At 49.8% G+C, this 21,551-nt stretch overlaps 1 protein-coding gene and 1 non-coding gene across 2 annotated transcripts in view; both read right to left on the bottom strand.

Annotated features, from left to right (window-relative positions):
* Positions 1 to 1,893: 1,893 nt before the first annotated feature.
* MARCHF4 (membrane associated ring-CH-type finger 4) overlaps positions 1,894 to 21,551 on the bottom strand; it is a 103,619-nt gene continuing 83,961 nt past the window's right edge. Inside the window, exons 2-4 of the mRNA XM_036916151.2 lie at positions 21,247 to 21,402; positions 16,056 to 16,248; positions 1,894 to 3,796 (exon numbers count right to left, since the gene is read on the bottom strand). Of these exons, the coding sequence (XP_036772046.2) occupies positions 3,429 to 3,796; positions 16,056 to 16,248; positions 21,247 to 21,402 (717 nt within the window). The 3' untranslated portion in view covers positions 1,894 to 3,428. The remainder of the gene's footprint in view (positions 3,797 to 16,055; positions 16,249 to 21,246; positions 21,403 to 21,551) is intronic.
* On the bottom strand, positions 8,216 to 8,362 carry LOC130684254 (U11 spliceosomal RNA). The gene has a single exon (XR_008998443.1). It is a non-coding gene; the product is annotated as a U11 spliceosomal RNA (small nuclear RNA).

Below are 21,551 nucleotides of genomic sequence, written 5' to 3'. Positions count from 1 at the left end.
TCCTTTCAGAATTCCCCAGTGTCCAGGTAGAACCAACTTTCTATTATATAGGCTTCCATTCAGCCAGGATATTATCTGGACAACATAAAAAAATCAACTGTTAGGTACACTCATTTTTTTTGGTTGAGACAAAATAGTTTATAATTACTTAGTCCTAATTTCCCCAGCCTCCACAAGTTTTCTGTAGACCTCTGTCATGGTGTCCTCCCTGTGCTGGGCTGACCCAGGTTTCCCTTCAGGTAGTGCCAGCCGTTCTCTAGGAGTGGAGGGGTTATGACTAGAGCTGGGTTGCCTGGGCTGGAACACTGGCTGGTGATTTGGGGGTAGTTACCGCTTTGCCTCTGTGTCCACATCTGTAAAATGGAGATAAATAATGCTTCCTCAGTTGTTGGAATACTAAGTGTATAAAATGAAGATCATAATCTGCTTCATTGGTTGTTGGAACACTAAGTGTGTTGATACATTTAAAATATTTAATTTGGTGCCTGGCACATAGCAAAAACATTAGGTGTTAGCTCGTATCTTGCCCCATGCATGGGGCCATACTTGCCCATGATACCCAAGTGAATTCTCCGGACTACTTCTTGTCGCTCTGCATTGGATAACTCCACAGGCAATCTGGACCTCTGCCTGGTGGCATGGAGGATGCTTTGCACATTTGGGAGAGGACAGTGGTCTCTGGTTGTCAGAGTGCCTTCTATCTCACTCTTCAGAGATGCTCATAAAATATAATAACCCAGTGCATTCATTTTTGTACCCATAACCTCCATTCCCCAAGGCACTGGGAATTAACTATCTGGTTGGGTAGAGAAGTCCAACATTGACCTTTCTTCTGAATGACTCTGGGATCTAGAGTGTAAGATGAACTATGAGGCATGTCTCCGGCATGCTGAAGGTACTCCCTTGTTCTTCTAGAAGCATCTTAATTCATGCAGAAATACCTACTGAATGCTGACTGTGTGCTAGGCACTGCTCTAGGTCCTGGATATATAACAGTAAACAATACAGATGAAGTCCTTGCTCTCTTAGAGCTTACATCATCATGACCCAACAAACTCCAGAATTCTATTAGAACTTTTCATTAATCACCTCTTCTTCAGGACTGCCTATTCTGAATGATGACCCTGAATGACCCCAAGATTCTGAAGGGCCCTGTGAATCACCAAAAAAAGATGACATGTTGGCCACTGTAGTTTTGGTGATAGGCATATTTTGTTGTATTCTAACACTGTTTTGAAAGTAGATACTCCACGTAACACATCCATATTTTCCATAAATATTTAATTTAAACTGAATGACCTATTCACACAGAAAAAACGATACCTTTATGTGAATTACTTGTATAGTTCTGTTGGTTTTTATTTGTGTGTTTTCCTTGTATGTGTCCTTTGGTCTCTCACCAATTATTATGTCTTCTCTGACCTGCTGGTTGGTGAGCTTCATCAGGGGAGGAAGCTTCCTAAGCCTGTGCCCATCCCACTAATGTCATTGCCGGACAGGCTGCTGGCCCAAGGAAGGAGGCCAGGTCAAGGGAGCAGTTGCCTGATGATGTGTCCAGACCCTCTCTATGGAGCTTGCCCTGGGGGCTGTTTTCTGATACCCAAAGGAAACTGTCAGGGGAATGAGGTCCTTACATACCTGTCTCCTGTGTTTCTCTCAGCTTCTCAGAAATAACGTGATCGAGCAGAAGCTCTCCACATCTCCTCCCAGCACTCATGGTCTCTGCTTCCAAGAGTCCTGGGCAGAAACCTGGAGAGAGTTTGGGAGTTGTTCCTCTTTTTGATTTGAAGCAATCCATATGCTAGGAAGTGAAGAAGAGGCCAGGAATCCCAGCGTTTCACTGCAGGATCACGTGCATGTGCACATACACGCCTGCCCAGCCCCGTCTCTACCCTCAAAGGATAAATGATTTCCTGCTAGGAAGAAGACTAGGGGTGAGCGCACCTACAGGGCGAGAGAGAAGGCAAAATTATACCACAGAAGGAGAGCAGGAGAGAGGAGGGAAAAACTCACATGCAGAAAAGGACACTAGTGTTAGGGAAAGAAATTTTATTTTCAAGCTTTTAAGAGAATAATACAAACAACAGAGAGTTTTAAAAAACCCTAAAAACTAGTTTAAAAAAGTACTTGACAGTGTCCCTTTAATACCCATGGATGACGCGGCCATTGTGCAATGACAAGGAGAAACTCTGCAGGTGACCAGCCAGTGGCCTTCCCGGACAGGGTCCCAGGAACCAGCCAGTTGGCCCTCCAGGCAGTGCTCCCTGCAGGGCCCCGGTCCGCCCAGCTGCACGGGGAGGCACCAGAGAGCACACAGCACTGAGGGAATAGCCAGACTGCCCTCGGGGGACGTTCCGAGCAGCAAGGAATACTGATTGGCCTCCCCTCCACCCCTTGGGGCACGTCCAGCCAAATGCCTCCCTCGGAGACCCTGGGCAGGAGGCACCCTGCCGTGGGGAGCCCTGGGTCTCAGCATGGCACCGAGCAGGGCCTGGCCATGGGTGGGGTTGGGCAGCTGGGAAAGACGCTCCTGCACTGACAGCTTTGAAGACCGAGGCCGTGGCAGCAGGACTGTGCTTGAAATGCCCACAGGGAATCTGTACTTTTCTCTAGTTCTGTGTGTGTTTCCTGCAAACATCGTTGAGCCAAATCACCATTAAATAAAACTAACAAGGGCACAAAAAGACACCCATTTCCAAGCCTTAGCCCTCTTTGAGCCCATCTGAAATGGGAGTTCCAATTTGGAAGGTTTGGAAAGGAGGAGAAATCCCAACACCCTGGCCACGCACACAAACATCTCCCTCCCCGCACACTGCCTCAGAGTCCCCAAAGCCATCTGAGTCGGGAATCCTGCCCACTCAGAGGAGCCCAGGGGCCCAAATGCTGTGTGTGACCCCTGCCAGGGCAAACCCGTCCCCCTCCCGCCCCACAACCACGCTCAGAACACAGCTTGGGGGCAACCAAAACGGCCCAAGGGTGAAACAGGACAGGCCGCGTGCTCGCCCCTCCCACGCCCTCTGCACAATTCCTCCCGCCGCCCCTGCACACGCAGGCGCCCCTGCACACACAGGCGCCCCCGCCCTCCCTTGCCTCCTCGTCCCCCTGCGTCTGTGAGGGCCCAGCAGGGTGTTTCCATCACTGCTTCTCAGGTTCAGTCTGTATTGCACTTCGTTGCGTGTGTCGGTTGTCCTTGCTCTGGTCGGAGAATGGATTTGACTGGAAATCACCAAACTGCACCAGCCTCGCTCCAGCAACGGGCTGCCCCCGGGGCCTCTCCGGGCCCACCAGCCCCCCGCCTGCCCTCTGCCGCGGCCCCTGGGGTGCCCCCTCGCCTCCCACCTGCGCCCCAGCCCGAGTCCCCGCGGCCCGGCCCCTCCGGGCCTGCCCACCCTTCCCGCGTGGTCACGGCCCGCTTGGGGGCTCCCCGCTCACACTGTCGTGACCCTCATGACGAGCTCCCGGCTGCCGCCCTGGGGGCTCCGCGGTTCGTGAGGCCTCAGGTGACTCAGCATGTGCAGGATGGTGTAAGCACAGTGGTGATCGGACAGGGGGCCTGAGGGGTGGCCGGCCGCCCGCGCAGGGCCTGCCTCGGGGGCAGGGGTGCCTGCGGCCGCCTCTTCCAAGGGGGGGGCGCTGGCCTGCGCGGCCGAGGAAGTCCGGGGCTGGGTCCTGCCTCCCGACTTCTGATCCTCCAGGTCTTTCGTTTTGTCATAGTTCAGCACTTTCCACTGCTGGTTGACAGCCTGCCACCGCTTAAAGATGCGGTACACGGAGGGCCCCTCGTGGATGATGAGACCTGGGGCGCAGGGAGGAGAGCACAGAGGCCGAGTTAGGGACAACAAGCCCTGGCGGGAGGAACAGCCTTCCTTTATTTATGAATGGATAGAGGTGTTGGCTTGGCTGGATTAGTATGGGCTTGATCTGTTCTTTTCAAATTGGCGGTTCAGCTCTGAGCCACAAGGTTACCAGCCCCACTTCCTAGGCTCCACTGGTCCTCAGAAGTAGAAGACGGAAGGCTGCCACCCCAAGTTCATGAAGTAGTCAAGCACCTACCCGCGATGCCTCCGCCCACCTCTACTCCACCCCTCCCCCTTCTGGGCTTGACAAAATCCAAATTCACCATCCACTGAGGCATCATATAAATATCTTTTCCTCCGTCTACCACATATCCATGGCAGCCAGTACTTAGCAAATGTTGAATGAATTGTGTGCTTTCAAAGACCCCACAAAAGAAACCCCGTGGTCACTTCATACCTGCTGAACGATGTCTGAAATTCCACTGGTTAAATCTTTGCTATTTCACAAATAGCCCAGTGCCGCTAAACACACACGCCCCTGGTTGGGAGAACTTTAATGCAGTTATATTGGCCAGAGACAGTGTAGAGTCAAAAACCAGCCTTGTCAGACCACCTGGGAAATATTAACGGTGTGCTTACTACGTGCGAAGCACCTGGGCTAGCACAGTGAGCAGGGCAGGCCGAGTCCTGCCGTCCAGGGGCTTACATGCTGATGGGGAGACACACAGACATGTAAGCAAACATTAAGACTATCTCAGGTCTGACAAATGCTATGAGGATGATAAAATAGTGTTAAATCACCACTGGCTGCAGACACTGAGAGTCCTGTTTTATCAAGCGGGTGGTGGGAATGGTTCTCAGGCTGACCCATGGAATCTAGATGGATGGAGGGAAGCAGGACACAAAAGGAATAAGGAACAATGAAAAAGGAAACATGGAAAGTGATCTGGTCAATGCCAAGGGGTCTCTCTGAAGTAGGAAGATTGCTGGAGTCAGAGGACTGACTGACTGGTGATGGTCAGAAAGGGGGATGTTTAAATCCAGATTTTGAAGTAGTATGGCTCATGGTGATGGTGAGGTCTCGGAGGTGATCACTGGAGTAGGGGCTGAGGTGGGCTGGGAGAAAAGGTCTTTGCAGTAATAAGGATGCCAGGGGGTTGGATAGATTCTCTGCTTCAGCCATCCTCAATGCTATCAGAACAACTGCCCCCTTTTTATAACAAATATAATTTATTATCCCTTTTCCTATCCCAAAATGAAATTCATGAGATAACATAAGACTGTAGTTTCTTTTTAAAAAAATTAATATACTGCCCTATCAGATAATGTCAAGAAAAACAAAGGGGAAGTCATTAATAACAAGACAATATAAATTTCATTATAAATACTGGGACACAACTAAATTATAAAATGAACAAAACCCCCCATACATTTCCAGATTGCTCCCTAGGGGATGGTCCCGCCTCTGCTGAGAACCACTGATCTACAGAGGTGCTGAAGACAGAAATGGTGGGAGGGAGTTGCGTGCGCCAGGCGCATCAGGGGATGTGAGGAGTGAGTGGGTGGTCAGCAGCCAACAGCACGCAGAAGGGGCGAGGAGTGGTTAAATAAGATGACGTGCACTTCAAAGAGGCTGGAGCTTCTGAAGGGTAAAGGAAAAGAAGCAGTTTGGAAGTGGCGGTGGGAGCACGGAGGACGTGGTCCCCACCTCCGGGCCCCCTGGAACACAGCATATGGGAGAGGAAGCAGCCAGCACTCGAAACTCCACGCAAGAACCAGTGTCCTCAGGAGGTGGCTGTTTGAATCAAAGGAAGACGAAAGGCTCACTCAGAGACGTTGCCAATGGGGTCCTGAGGGCATGGTGGGAGGGCTGGAAAGATGGGGCATTTGAGGGATGAGCAACACGGGAAGGGGATGGTCGTCCACATGCTGAGGGTGGCCTGGGAGGCTGGACCTGTGGTGGTGACTGAGCTGACGGGGGTGAGGCCCAGTGGGGTTTGCCCTGCAGCAACTGTCAATCCAGGGCTGGCTGGGCTGGCCTCTGTGGGGAATTCAGGGAGCAAACCACAGTGAGTGACTCCAGCCTTCTCAATGTCAAGCAAAGAGACTGGAAGGAAACACTTGAAAGCTTCTCCAATCTTGAACACACTGTGATTCCAGGAGACAAGACAGCCACCCATTGCCACTTTTTCTTCCAGTGTTCCAGCAGTTCCTGAAATGGGCTCCCTGTCTCTCTGCAGTCCGGTAGTTCCTATCCTTTTGGTCACATACCCCTTTGGGGATCTGATAAAAGCTAAAGACCATCTCCCTGGAAAATAAAACACACACACACACAAACTGCCTGTATAATTTTAAGAGGGTCATAAATCTCCTGAAGACCATCTATAGACCCTGTGATCTGGCCTGGCTGATTCTGGGCAAGGAGACTTCCTCTCTGCCTGCTTCCTCATCCTCTCCCCATGTGCCGACTCTCGTCGCTTCCTTCAACTTTCTGAATACAGTAGCCCCTCCTTATCTACAGGGGATACGTTCCAAGACCCCCAGTGGATGCCTGAAACCATGGATAGTACCCAACGCTATATATGCTGTGTTTCTTCCTACACATACATTCCTGTGATAAAGTTTAGTTTATAATGAGGCACAGAAAGAGATTAACAACAATAACTAATAAAAAGCAGTTATAAATATATACTGTAATAAAAGTTATGTGAATATGGTCTTTCTCAAAATATCTTATTGTACTGTATCCACCCTCCTCCTCCTCATGATGATGTAAGACAATAAAATGCCTGCATGATGAGATGCAGTCAGTGAATGACGTAGGTATGTCGCATTAGGCTGCTATTGACCTTCTGAAGATACATCAGAAGGAGGGTCCTTTGCTTCAGGACCACGGTTGACCATGGGGAACTGAAACGGTGCACAGCCAAACTGCAGACAAGGTGGGAGCACTCATGCGCCTGGGCACCCCGGCCCTACAGCGTTCATTTGTTCGTTTACCCCACAAGCTGTGTTTGAACACTGCTATGCTCTTTTCCTTAGATTGTATTCCCCTCAAGGACAGAGGCCAGGAACAGGTGAGGCTTGAGCGGCTGACACAGTACCGGGAGCTTAATGGAACCTTGGTGATGATGCAGGAGATACAGGGGCCTGGGGAGAGAGAAGCAGGGTCTTTTGAGGCCCCAAACTAACTCTTTCCAATAAGAGCCACTACACTTGATTTTTAATTAGGTTCTTGATCAGACAACTTTACCCTGATTGAAGAGGGTGGCTTAAATATTTGGTCTGAATGCCACCTTCTAATTACCTGTCTAGTGTTCAGGAAGTAATTAAACCATTTTAATGGATAGGTGGCTGAAGGGGAGGAAGGTGCACCTGTTTTTGTAGATAATGATTGTTTGGCACAAGTTGGAAGAGTTCAAACTACCTCATTCACATCACTCCCCTTAGCCCTCCCTCTGCTTTCTGCTCTACAAAATTACTTATTGATTCCAGGGCAGAATAAGAAAGATGCTGTGGACGGGTGGGGCTCATCTGATAGGGACAGGTAAAGGGGACAAGGATGAAGAGACAGGAGAGAAAGATGGGTGGGAATGGCTTTGGCAAGAGAAAGACTGAAATTAGAATTGGAGGAAGAAGGCTATTGGTAAAGGGAAGCAGAGAAGCAAAAGAAGAAAATGGAAAATCAGAATGCAAGGTAGTATCGGAAGCTCAATACATTTGGATTGTGTCCTTTTCTGGGACTTTCTGTTCAAGTTCACAGTTATCTAGGACCCAACCCTAGGCTGTATTTACACGAACTCCAGTTCTGGAAGGACTGCCACCTTCATCCTTCTGTCCCTCCACCTTCTGGGGCAGCTCTTCCTCACATAGCTGTAGGTTGTCAGACTCTTCATTTGCCGTCGTCTCCGCCCTGAGCTCCAGCTGAAACATCCCTTTTCTTAGCCCGTGATGCTGGGAGGAACACAGCCACTGTGACAAGGATGACCAACTGCCCACCAAAACCCCACACTCCTGTTCCCTAATGGAGTTGCCACTGAGAAGGAATTACGTTTTCGGCCCTCTGCACCCAGGCGGAGCCTGGTGACTGGTACTGAATGTGAGCGTGAGTCAGAACAAGGTTTAAGAAATAGGTATTGAGTGTGTAATAGGTAATAAGTAAAAAAAAGAAATAGGTAAAAAGTGCACATGTGTATGTGCCTTATCCAAGCTCTCCTTTGTTTTCTATTACCTGGAGATAAAAATATTTAAAAGCCTAGGGGACTGTAGAGTCACATGATGGAAGGAGCTTGGGTCCCTGAATTTCTGTGTGGAGGAGAACCTCCTACTGATCAGGAATTTCTATTGCATTAAACCACTGAAACTTGGGGGCGGCTTATTATTATTATTATTATTATTATTATTATTATATCTGTTGGAGCTATCCTAACTAAAAGACTTTCCATGCTAAGTTAGGGGCCACAAGAGAAAGCAATTTCTGGCTCCACGGCATGTTTTGATGTCAATCCCGCACGAAGAGCATACGAGCTGCCCCACGTGTGCCACTCACGACAGAAGCCCTTTTTTCCACGGCATGTTTTATGTAGTCCCCAAAATGTATTATCTGGCTTGATCATCCTCCTTATTTACCAGACTGGGGCTGTTTCTAGCCACAAACCTACCATCAATGGACAGACATGCCACTCCTGGCTGTGTTCCAAAACCTGTGCCATGAACACTAAAAACAGTGCCCAAGAGGTGTTCTTAAGACATTTTGAGCCTCATTGACACAACTGGGACAAGTGAATTGCCTGCCAAGGGGTCTCTTTTGAGGGGCTTCAGTGCTCACTTGCTGTGTCTGCTTCTACATCGGTCATCTTCATCTCTCAGTCATCCAGCAGCTCAGCTGTGGAGAGAAGCAGCCATGCCTAGGAAGTTCAGAGGGTGAGGAACGGGGAAGGTGGGATGTGCATTAGCAGTTAATCCAGAAGACTGGATAAGCCACAGGCAGATAATGGAACAGGGACCGAGCATCATCTTACTCATTTACGTGGTTGATGGGTATCCGTGTTTGGCCTGGTGCAACGTCTTAGGAATCTCCCACCGCCACTATGGGCAACCTCCGGCAGTAATGACAGCTTCTCACAGTGGAGGTTAACTTCAAAATCCTAAAGTGTCAGACCTAGAAGGGCCTTGGAAGTTCAGGTTCAGCCCTCTCATATTATAGATGAGTTAACTGAGATGTAGAAAGAGGAGGTGACATGCTCAAGGCCCCAGAGGTGGTTACTGGCTAACCTGGTCTTCAGACCGGGAGCTTCTACTTACAACGTCTTCTACCGAACAGGCTGCCTTCTCTATAGTTTCAGTTTTCTAATCAGGGAATTAAAAAGGGTCTTTTCTAGCTTGAAGGTGGGGAAAAAGGAAGGAATCATTGCAGCATATGTTTTTTACTCTGAATTAAAATTAAGTTTGAAAAATAATGTTTTTATAGTCCTGCTGTCCCCACTCCCTACCCACTTGCTATAAAGGGACTTGAATCCCTTTATGTCAGAGGGCAGGTACCAGGTACTTGTACATCATAGGAAAGAACCCTAATAGCACATAAAAGAAACTTTACCAAAAACTTCTATGATTTCGCTAATTACCATATCCCACTGTAATCTCAGAAATGTTCTCCTTCCTTCCCTGACTCCATTCCACTCACAAGTAAAAACAAACAAACCTCCTCATTTTTGTAAAGTTAACTTTTTTGTGGCCAATCCCTTGGGCCTGTAGAGTGGAAAAAAAAAATGTTTTTGATGCCAAAGACCTTAATTAATTTGCTCTTGTTAAATCCTAATAACTTGACCCACTGGAGCAGAGAACGTCCCATTTGTTTGCTGAGAGGCTCTGCCAGCCTCTCGGCTGGGGCGGACAGCGTCATTAGAGATGATGGAAGAGGAGGCAAGTGGAATGAGAACATTCAGTGTGATCGGATCCTCTCATTGAGGGGACACGGGTGAGGGATCCAGAAACTTCAGGAAGAGGCACTGCTCCAGATACCAGCAGATTCTCAATCATGCGAGGACACGGGGTCAGGCTCTCTGCACTATGACTGGATTCGGCTTTCAACAGTTCCAGCAAACCTTCACTGGGTGCCCACTATTCTACCCTCATCAAGTGCCTCCCAGCCTGGATACTGATATTTCTGAGGGTCTTGCTTCTCTTTTACTGCAAACTCTTGGTTTAGGAACTGACTCTTACCTCTCTGCTTGGATTTTAGGCTTTGGGTGGTCCTTCTGTTTTGGTGTCTTTGCCAAAGATACCTTTCAGTTCCCCTTTGACCCCCCCATTGCCCTCCCCATTCTCATGCTTAGCTATGGTGCCTGGTCTCCACTCAAGCCAGAGCTCTGGGGCTCCCATTTGCCTAGGAGGAGCTCAGACAGTCCACACCCTAAGCGCTTCCCAAGGGCATCCTGTACACTCCCCCACTGCCACTGGCCAGCAGTTCTTCACCTCTTCAGACTACTGCGAGCATTTCCACCGGGCCTCTCCTTGCCGCCTCTGTCCATCCAGATCTGATTCAACCTCCAGAGTTACCAGAGTAACTGGTCTGGTGCGTCTTCCCTGTATAAACTCTTACCAGTACTTCCCCACGACCAGCAGGGTAAAGCCTGAGCTGTGTAGCACATGATTCATGGTGCTGTGGGATTTGGCTCTTGCTAACTTCTCCATCCTGATGGCCCATCACCCACCCTGCTACTCTGGCTCTTTACACTGAGCCATACAAACCTGCCCCAGGTTCCCTAAGCACACCTCGCTGTCTCATGTGTCTGTGCCTCTGCACATGCTAGTCCCTCTCCCTGGAATATTCTTCTCCACTCTCTGGGAAAACTTTGACTGATCTTTTGAAACTAGCTCAAACACAGGGTCCCTTCCTTCAGAAAGCCTTCCTGGACTCCCCCTGGAGAAATTGCTTTCTAATTTCTGTTCTACCTTCCTCTGTATCTATACAAGCTCCCAATGTTATGATTTATTTGTAGACTGTGAGCTCGTTGGAGGCAGGAACTATGCCTTACTCATCTCTCTGCTAAAGTTCCCTTGTTTCAAGAACAAAGCCAGATAACCAATAAAAGCTGTCAAATGAATGGCTATAATCTGAGCGCCCTCTGACTCGATCATTTCCTGCGTCCACTCATCTCTGTGTCCCAGCTCTTTATTACTGGGACCAGTGATTAGCTTACCTGCCTCCCCGATGAAATGTCAGATCCACAAGAGCAGGTGACTTTCTTCTTGGGAGTCCCCTCTCAATAAATATTTTTTAGCGAATGAATAGAAAGTTCCTCTTGACCAACAGATTTAGCTTCTCCTACCCACACATACCTTTCATCAGAGTGTCTCACAGGGAGACAAACCATCCAAATTTCATCCCAATTTCTCAAGTTTCCCTCTCAGTTGGTGTCAGAATAGCACTGATGAAGAGGGAGGTGCAATAGTAGCTAACCTCCAAAACCCCAAGTACAGAACAGGGGCAGCGAGGGCTCATTGAATTTCTGCTGCCATGGGTCAAAGTGTTACTGGACAAATTCCCTCTCAACCTGCCTCCCCATCCAAGCTTTGCATGTGCAATTTAACAGAGTGATCAGAGATGAAATAGGCAGTAGAAGGTGCACTGGAACTGGAGCTACTGGTTCTTGGCCAACCTGCAGCTCCATCACTTGTTTAGCTATGTGACCTGGAGGCCAACTGCTTTAAGCCTTCCCCCACCAGTGAAGTCTGGGTCATAATGCTTCCTGCTTGTCTGGCAGGCTGGTGTGCCCTTCCTCGGTTCCTCTCTGTCCTTCCAGAGGTTTGGCGGGTGGCTCTGTCTGCAGCAGCTTACCTTTTGTTTTCACAGAGGCAAGGGGTGGTCTAGGAAGTTAGGACTTAAAGCCAAGAGATGCTTAATCTATAGGGGCAGCGTGTATCCCAGAATGTACGACCCTCTAATAAGACCACATCCAGGGTCATTGTCCACAGCCCTGGGGCCATACTGCCATCAAACAGAGAACTCAGCTTTCCTGGCACCCATTTCAGGAACAATCCTTTGGTGAGAACCAAAGTCCATTCCCTGAGAGTCATTAGCACAGGAGTCATCTAGGTGACCACTGACTTACTCTCCCTTCTGATGAGAAGCCTTATATCCAGGGACTGAATTGTTCCATCTGTCCAAAGAGCTTGGGTCTATTTATACAGATTCTTCCATTCAACATGTTTGTAACCAACATGTCCTGAGAACACACCTCTTCCGTCATCACTTCCACTCACTATCTGGTGAGGAGGCTTCTCTTCCTCTGCCCCCTCTTTCATATCACGTTCTTCCACTTTCTCAGGAGTTCTGGAAAGGGAAGCTTCCCCTTTATCGTGGGAATAAGCTAATTGAGTTTTAAAACTGGTGACTACCTCAAAAGCAATATAGGTGCCACCCAATGCCTCTCTTGGTGGCGGTTTCCATTTTGGTGCAGTAAGAAGACCACATTATGCCTCCTCCTAGCTGGTCCAGCCAGTTCTCAGTCCCCTGTTCTAGCTTCTCTGCCTCTCATTGTTTCTATGACTCGGGTTTGTATGCCAGAAGTCCAGATTCATGGATGGGGACAGAAGGTGGTAGGAGAGGCTGATGGCACACTTTCTCCTTCTCTCAGAATGAATGGGACCCTGGGTTGGCATTCTGGCCCCTTGCCCCTAGAAATCTGATGACTGTGGAGTGTCCACTATAGTACAATAGTGCATAGGTTGGAGGTAAGCCCTGACTTTGGTGCTTTCCGATGAGGGCTTGATAGGTGGCTGTGGCTTCGGGCTTCCCTGAGTACAGTGACTCTTCTTGCAGGGACCTTGGAAGCTCTGTCAAGTGGACCCACTGCATCCACTACTGTGGATCTTACCTCCTCCTTCCTGAGCTATCATTTGAGGGCCGAGAGACCAGCCCTGGACTAGGCTATGAAGTGTGACGAGGACTCGCCTGCAGAGGTAAGCCTCTAACTGAAGCTGGTGCCAGCTCTGTTCTCTGGTAGTTCTATGAGTCTGAATATCTAATTGAGCCTAAAAATAAGGATACCCTGGTAGACATTGCAGGTTCTACCCAATTCTTCCTTCCTGAGAGCCCCTAAAAAGCTAATACTCATGCAGGGCTGTGCTGTTTTCCCTCCACTGCCCAGAACACTGAAGAGGAGGAGAAGTGACCGACATCTGAACTTGAGCCCACAGCACTGTCACCACTACGGATCATCACACCGCCATCAAAGCAGCAGCATCGCGAACTCCTGCCTGTTGCCTCCCGCTCTCTTCTCGAGGTCACATATTCCTCCCTTTTTAATTTTGTTTCCCAGGATCTGCTCCTATGGACAGCATCTAGAAAAACACTGAACTGAGAGTCCTACTTTGCTGGCTGAGTCAGCCTAAAACAAATCCTCTGGCTCAGAATTTCACCATCTGAGAAATGGGGAGAGTAATCCTTTTCCCTGGCATCCTGGAGACCTAATTAGCTCCAGCTGTAATCAATAAAATGACAGAGCAGTTCAACTCTTTATAGTAAGCGAGTCTAAATATAAACAGATCTGACCCCCTTGAGATGGCACCAAAGGCCTTTAAGGTCCCTATTCATTCCCCTCCTGTCCAACGTCTGTCTCCAAGCAGGCACTAGCTTGTCAGAGCAGAACAGATAGACCACAGTGTGGCTGTGCATCCTGGGAAATTATGTCTTCCTAAAAGCTTGGAAAAAGGAAAACAATGTGAAAACTCTCAACATTTAGCTCACTCTGCTTCTCCCGGGAATTGAGTGACTGAGTGCTACGTGTATAAGAAGAGAAAAAAATAGAGGGATAGGAGTGGGCTAGAGGGGGGCAGGCAGATAGAAAGGAGCCAGGAAAGAGGCAGAGGAGGAGATGGTGCCATGGAGCCCCAGCTGGAGGGAGGCGCTGGGAGCGGGAGAGGCCAGAGCACCAGGCAGGCCAGAGCAGGGGTGCTGGGCAGCTCCCTGGTTGGAGGGCTTCTCCCATAAGTGGGCTCAGGTGCAGTCAAAATCACAGTGGCCTCTGCAGGTATCCCTTAAGTGACGTTGCAGGCCTCCTGGCATCTGATGCAAGAGGATAATGGAAAGAGCACTGGAATGCCAGCTGGGAGCCCTTGCTTCTAATCTCAGCTGAGCAGTTTTTGAGGAGATCACTTCCCTTCTCTGGGCCCTAGTTCCCTCGCCTTCAAAACAAGGGAGCTGTACAGGTCGATCACGTGGTTGCTTCTATGTTCTGTCCTCTCAGTTTCTGCAGCCCTGAGTGGTCAATGGCATTTATGCTCCTCTCTCCCACCCACACTCCTTCCACTGGAGAAGGAGGATCCTTCCCCGCCCCACCACCCCACTGATGTTGGTGGCTTGCATTGGCCAATGGGCTATGAGCAGAAGGAAGAGTGCGCCAGTACAGAGCAGAAGCTTTGAGAAGCATTGCAAGTTTCCACCAGTTCTCTTGCACTCCTGTACTTGGCTAGAAGAATACGCCCCAGGAGTCCCTGTGCCTTTAGCCTAGGTCCCAGAAAGAGGAGAGATTCAGAGCAGGCCTAATCCCAATGCACAATCCGAAGCCAGGCCCAGCCAAGCCCAGCGGAGCCACAGTCTTCTCACAGACATACAAATAGGAAATAAATGCTTATTGTTGCAAGGCTTTGCAATTTTGGAGTCGTTTCTGCAGCCAAGGCTGACTAATACAGCATGTGACACGAAAACACGTCCCATAGAAGTGCCCATCAGGGACTGATCAAAAGCCTGTGTGAAGAGAATGTAGGGCAGCTGGAGGGGCCCTTCAGAAAGGTCTTCCACTGCTTTGCCCTCCCTGCCAGAGCTGCACACCTCCGTATGGAGACACACCTGGGTTTGGCATCGACAACCCGTGCCTCAGCAGGGGTAGGAAGGCAGTTTGGTGGGAGGGGGAACTAAATTAGAAAGCCTCAAAGTCAAATTCCTCTCTATTCACGGTCTTCTCTTCCACAATTCTCCACACCTGGGCAGTCTGTTTCTCTCACTGCATAGGTGCCATAATTAAAAGGCTTGGGGTTGATGTCTTGGTTTAGCTAATGGGGAGAAACATCAAGATGCTTAGACCAGCTTAGGAGTTCCAGCATCACTGGTGTCTGGTTACTGTAATTAATAGGTAAGTCTCCTGTCTGATTACCAATATTAAAGGGTCCTGCTAGCCAAATTCTAAGAGATGTTTTTAGGCCAGAGTGCTAAAACTTATTTGATATAATATACAAACTAATGCCCAGAGATGACAAATGTGGGACTCTAATGCCATCAGCACTGCGCTTGAGTGGATGGCCTGCGAGTTGCAGGCTAGGGGGTGTGACCAGTGGTTGAGGGTGCTTCACTTCACTCAGAGAACACCAGGACCCTTCCTCACCTCCTCAGTTATTTGGGTGAAAACCTTCAACAACCATAATCATCTTCTGCTGGGAAAAACAAAAAGACCCAGACCTCTACCAGCCAACCTACATAATGGAATTGGAGGGAACCTGGATTTGGGAATGGTATAAGGCAACAAGCAGGAAGTAAGTGGTAGGTTTTCAGCATTTTGTTTTTGAAACACCAAAGCCTTTAAAACAAAACCTTCCCTGGAATGGAAACATGTGTAAATAGATAAAAGTACAGAAGTTCAGGGTGAAGCAGGGGTGAAGATTCAGAGTCTATCTGTGCAGCATTCTATTTCCCACTCCCCGAAACCAAAAGTATCTCCTGAAACTGTATGTGGAACCTCTGGACTAATTCAGCTTGAAAACCACTAGACTAGAGAAATCTTGGGTATCAGAATAGGTTTATGAAAAGCTGAAAGGAAAGGGGGCAGGTATTGTCATGGCTGTTTCTGGGCATTTTGCTGTGAAAAGAATAGATTTCAGTATATAGACATCCCTTGTCGTGGCCTGGCCACCAAGGGGCACACAGCAGAGAAGAGGCCTCCCACATCTTGCTTAAGGAAGAGAGAATGACCAACTGACCTTTCTCAAACCTTCTTCAAGACAAGCCTCCTTATTGGCATCTTCAAGTGGGCAAGACAGATTTTCTTGGGAAAGATTTAGATCTTCCTTCTTTGCCCTGCCTCCTCCACCTCCCCGCTCACCCCTCAAACCTAAGCCTCTGGCCCCTCCTGAGTTCCCAGGCCTCAAGCCTGGTGCCATCTCTACGTCGACCTTCCAGAAGGAGAGATCCTGAGGGATTTGTCTAACTCCCCAGCATGTGGTCCCCCACGTCCCATGGAGAAAAGCCTCCCGACAACCCACCTATGCACACTACGTCCATGAATCCGTACATCCCGTAGCAGATCTGGAAGAGGAGGTCTTGGCGCTGCCATTTTGCCGAGGGACTGAAGGTCGACCAGATGAGCCAAGAGATACTGGCGATGAGGAAGAGTGAGCCCAGGATGGCAGCTGCAATCTGCACCTTCTCGATGACTGTCAGCGAGATGGCCTGCCACTGCGGAGAGGAGAAGCCACGTGAGCTGCTGCTTGGGGGTCCTCGCCCACCTCTGCATCCCGTTCCCGCCCCATTCCCATACCTCTTCCTTCTGCTGCAATCTCTCACCTCTGGTTTAGGATTTAAACCAGGGCTTTCTAACTTGTGATACAATGGATATTTTTGTAAGTTTCTGAGTTTTGCATTGTACTTTTAAGGAGGAAACTTGTAATCACACCCAGGGGCCAGGAGTCATTGTAGGAAGGGGTCCTGGGCAGGCATGGCTGGGAAGGAAGGCCTTAGAGTTGATTCTGATACAGATAGAGAACCAGGAAGGAGACAGTGAAAATGCAGAGCCAGTGAGGGTGCTGTTCCAGGGCCCAGAATATTCTTTTCAGAGCAGCACTGTTTATTTTCACACTAATAGGTGCTGAGAGGGCACAGGCCTTTTTTCTGCTTGTTTCCTATACCACCACCATGCGTGTCATTTAATACACGTGTTAGTGATTACCGATTCAGCAGAAAAGGAGAGGATGCAGGATGTGGGGGAGAGATAAGAACAACAGTACAATTTACTGACTGTATATGAACAGTGAGATTTCATTTTTTTAAGCAGAAAAAGCACTACTAACAGCAGTATTGATGGGTGGGTTGATGGCTGGGGTGTGGGTGTATTTCAGCTCTGAAATTTTCTGATTCTATGGCTGATTGAGGTAGCACGGGCCTAAAGAGCCTGGAGCTGGGTTTTAGTTTGGGATTTATTCATGCTCTCATTCAACAAATATGTACTGAATATTCCTGTGTGCCAGATACACTGCCAGATGCTGGAGATAAAGCAGTAAGCAAAAACTTGGAAGATTTCTGCCTTCATGAAAGGTACAGTCTAGGGAACACAGGCAAATCATTACTTAGAACTGTAGTTCAACAGCAGTAAGAAAAGCAGGTACATGGAACTGTGAGAGCCATGGTTGAGGGATTTGACTTCTCAGAAGAAGCCGTGCTCGAGTTGAGTGGGCATTCACTAGGCAAAGAGAGGAGGGAAGAATGCTTGAGGCAGAAGGGAGAGCATGTGCAAAGGCCCTGTGGCAGAAGACAACACGGTAAGCATGAAAACTTAGAAGATCAGAGGGGGTGGAACAGAGAGAGCAAACAGGAGTGTGGGGTGAGACAGCTGGAAAAGTAAGAAGGGAAGGCCACATGGAATCTTGATGAATATGCACAAATTTTTTACTTTGTCCAGTAGTAAATGTGATGTTATTAAACAGTTTTAAGCAGGGAAGTGAGAGAATCAGATTTGGGAAGATGGCGGGAAAGATTGTCTCCTGATTGTAGGGTTTGCATAATGCCCTGCAGAGAACACCCCCAGAAAGCATTTCAGCTTGCGCTCCTCAGGAAAAGCAGACAGCCTTCCATCTGCCCTTGGTGAGCCCCCACATGTGTTAAGGGGTCTGGATGGCATCACTGAGGCTGGCTCCAGCCAGGACTGACCAGTGGCCCCTGAGGAACTATAACCATTGGAAAGTATATCACTTGCTAATCTAGATGGAGGACATAAGCCTTTACATTTAATTATACAGACAGCATCCCATTACAGGTAATTGGGCCTTTAAATTTTCCACTGCTTCCTCAAGCCTAGGATTACACATAACAAGGAAATTTTCCAGAAGATGGCCTGATCCTACAGAATGCTCTCATAAACAACACATGCTTTTTCCAGAGCCTGTTTCACTGTTTGCAAAGAGGGCTCCCAATTAAGCCTTCTATTTCAACCTTTGAATCATCAAAAACTCTCCTCTTTTCCTGCTCCAGACTTTAAAAACCCCAAATATAGAAGCACAGAAAGATCCACTGAATTTCTGAAGCCCCTTCCTCCCAGCCCTGAAGCCACCTGTGGAACATAAACAGTGCCCCTGACTACAGTTCAAAGCATGATGGGGAAGGAATAGGCAGGCAGGGCTCTCCTTTTGTCTGTGCCACATGAGCCTCCACAGGAGGTGTGGGGGCAGAACTGCACAGAGAAAGAGGCAAGAGACCTCTGAAATCCCAAAGGGGACCTGGGAAGGGGAACAGGGGTCTGCCACCACCCCACTCCTGGAGCCTCATCTCAGTGAGATTCTGAGATGCTGATGACAGGATCCTGGGAGTTCCCCATGCCGGGATCCCAGCTCTGCAGAGTCCAGAGGAAGAGCACGGAGACAGATGTCTCCTTCCTTCTACCAGGAGGGGGCACAGAGCAAGGGGCCTCAGTTCTAACGGAGCTCTGCTCTAGCTTGCAGAGTGACCTACAAGTCAGTCATAAGGACTCTCAGTTTTTCCTTTTATAAAATGGAAACAAAATCGGTCCTTCCGACTTCCAAGAGCAGCTGTGATGGTTAAACGGAATAGCTCTTTAATTAGTGCTTTGAAGGGTATGAGCTGCCTTCATTTCTGTTCTTCATTATGTTTCAGCAAAAACACAATTAGGCCCATCGAGGTGGGGTATTCCTAAAAGTAGTCAGCACACTCTGGGCCTGTGTGTCATAGGGTAGAGGTGAAGGGCCAGGCTCAGGAGCCAAACCCTTGTGTGCAACCCTGCTCCACCAGGGTAACCCTGAGCAGTCTGGGCCACAGCCACACAGCACTGCCCTGGGCCAAACTACTTCCTTCTTCTGGTGCTGCCTGGAAAACTGAAGTGGCATTTACTGAGCAACACTGTTGCTGGGGCAACACAACCAGAGGGAGACCCCAGTGTCCAGAAACTCACAGTTAAAGATGGGGTAGTAACTTCACCCTCCATTCATAGACCAATACTGTTAATACTGACATTTGCTTACCATACTTAAGACATTAGAATAACCTCTTCTCTTTTTTACTACCAGGAAAAAGCTATCCCTGAATGGTTTTTTATTTTATAAATCAAGGGATGATGCCTGTTTATGAGCTAAAGGGGCACTTTGCGGTGGGCTTGTGGATTCGGACTCTGACCCTTCTCCAAGGCTTGAATCAGCGGAGAAGGAAGAGGAAAATTAGTGCACACCAGAGAGTGTGGGATCAGCTGTCTCACACACTGCTAGTTTAAAACTTCAAGATTTGAAATGAATGGCTAAAGAGGGAACCTCCACAGGGAGAGGCACCTTTTACTCTGACCCCTTGTTCCCCCGTCAGGGTGGCTGAGGCACCTGGGAATTTCAATGCCTGCTTCCAGAAATAATGCCCTACTGCTGGTCCATATGCCTGTACTCACACTCAAACACACACACTCATTCCTGGCAACGCCCCATGTGAAACTCCACAGTGTGTAAAATAGAAGCTCTGGACACTGCAGCTCCAGGTTTCCAGCTGCCCCTCCATGCAAGACTCCATCCTCTAGCTCCCCCAAGCCACCCCCTGCCGGGCTTGCAGCATCGGCGCTTCCCCTTGCCCCTGAAAGAGGAGAGACAGAACAGCTGTGCCAGGCCGCTGCGTCCCTCTCCTCACCGGGCATGTGTGGAGGTATTTTCAGAAGCAAAGTGCTCTCTCTCTACATGTGTGTGGCTGGCAGGGAGAGCTTTGGTGTTTTGGAGGATTTCAGGGTGGCGCAGGGCCTGCCGGCTCCTCTGGGATGACAGCTGTGTCAGGGTTGGGTGGGGGGCCCTCAGCCCTGGCAGGTCCGGCCCTGTCTGCATGTGTTTGGCAGGTCCCACCCGCTGCCCTCTGTGCCCTTCCCTTCACAGTACCCTCTTCATATTCCCTCCCCTTTTCTTTCTTCCTACTGCCCACTTTGTTTTTCTCTGCCTCCCTCCCCTGTCCCTTCTCCATTTTTCTCTGGTGCCCTGTCACAAGTGTAGCCTATAGGTTAGCACCACCCGACAGCTTGTTAGAAATGCAGAACCTCAGGCTCTTGACTCACAGTCCGCATTTTGACAAGATTCGAGGTGAATTATATGCACATGACAGTTTGGGAATCACACTGAATGTCCCCCTTGTTTCTCCTTCTCCTGCCCTTAGCTTTGTCTCAGCCTTTCTCCTCATCCCTGCCACCCTCTGTCTTGTTTCCACCCTGCTTTCTTCTGTCCTCTGATCTGTCCTTTCTTTTCTTTTCCTCCCTCCTCTCTTCCTTTCCTTTCCACTTCCATCCACCCACCCATCCACCCACTCATCCGCCCACCCATCCACCCACCCATCCGCCCTCCCATCCACCCACCCACCCACCCATCCATCCATCCACACCCACCCATCCACCCACCCATCCACCCGCCCATCCACCCGCCCATCCATCCATCCACACCCACCCATCCACCCACCCATCCACCCGCCCATCCACCCGCCCATCCATCCATCCACACCCACCCATCCACCCACCCATCCACCCACCCATCCACCCACCCACCCATCCATCCATCCACACCCACCCATCCGCCCTCCCATCCACCCACCCACCCGCCCATCCATCCATCCACACCCACCCATCCGCCCTCCCATCCACCCACCCACCCGCCCATCCATCCATCCACACCCACCCATCCACCCACCCATCCACCTGCCCATCCACCCGCCCATCCATCCATCCACACCCACCCATCCACCCACCCATCCACCCGCCCATCCACCCGCCCATCCATCCATCTATCCATCCATCCACACCCACCCATCCACCCACCCATCCACCCACCCATCCATCCATCCACACCCACCCATCCACCCGCCCATCCACCCGCCCATCCATCCATCTATCCATCCACGCACCCATCCATCCACACATTAGCTCACTTATTCTTCCTTCCGTCTGACTCTCCACTCTTCCCCTCTACTTCTGCCTCCTTCTTTGGCACATCTCTTTTCTCTTCCTCCTCCTGAGGCTTAGGAGAAAACGCGAAGTAATTCATCCCCTCCTGCTCACATGCCATCCGTGGGCTTGCCGCCTGACCCATCTCGTTCCTTTGCTCCAAACTGCCTTGACTGTAAGGTGAAATCATCCCTCCCAGCAGAAATCCGGGGGTGCGGGATGGCCCAAGCAGGTCCCCGCACCCCTGCGCCCCAGCGGGCAGACCCCGTTTGTACCTGCAGAGGATTCTTTGTGCTTATGGCGATGACGTGGTACTTGTAGTAACACAGCTCGCAGCTCCAGCAGCCGCGCTCGCTGATCCACTTGATGAGGCAAGGCTGGTGCGTGCACTTGACCGAGCCGGCGCAGCGGCACGGGCTCAGCAGCTCCCCCTGCAGGGAGAGAGGCAGAGGGAAGTGAGGCGCCGGCCCTGGAGTCTGGCGGTGGGTGGGGAGGGTGGATGGCCCCTGGAGGGCAGACTTTGGGCTATCTGGGGAAGGTCAGGCCACGCCACTTACACCAGGCCACAGGCTTTTTCCTA

Source organism: Manis pentadactyla, chromosome 6 (genome assembly GCF_030020395.1).
Source record: "Manis pentadactyla isolate mManPen7 chromosome 6, mManPen7.hap1, whole genome shotgun sequence".
Classification (NCBI taxonomy): domain Eukaryota; kingdom Metazoa; phylum Chordata; class Mammalia; order Pholidota; family Manidae; genus Manis; species Manis pentadactyla.
This window is presented reverse-complemented; position numbering and strand designations above follow the sequence as displayed.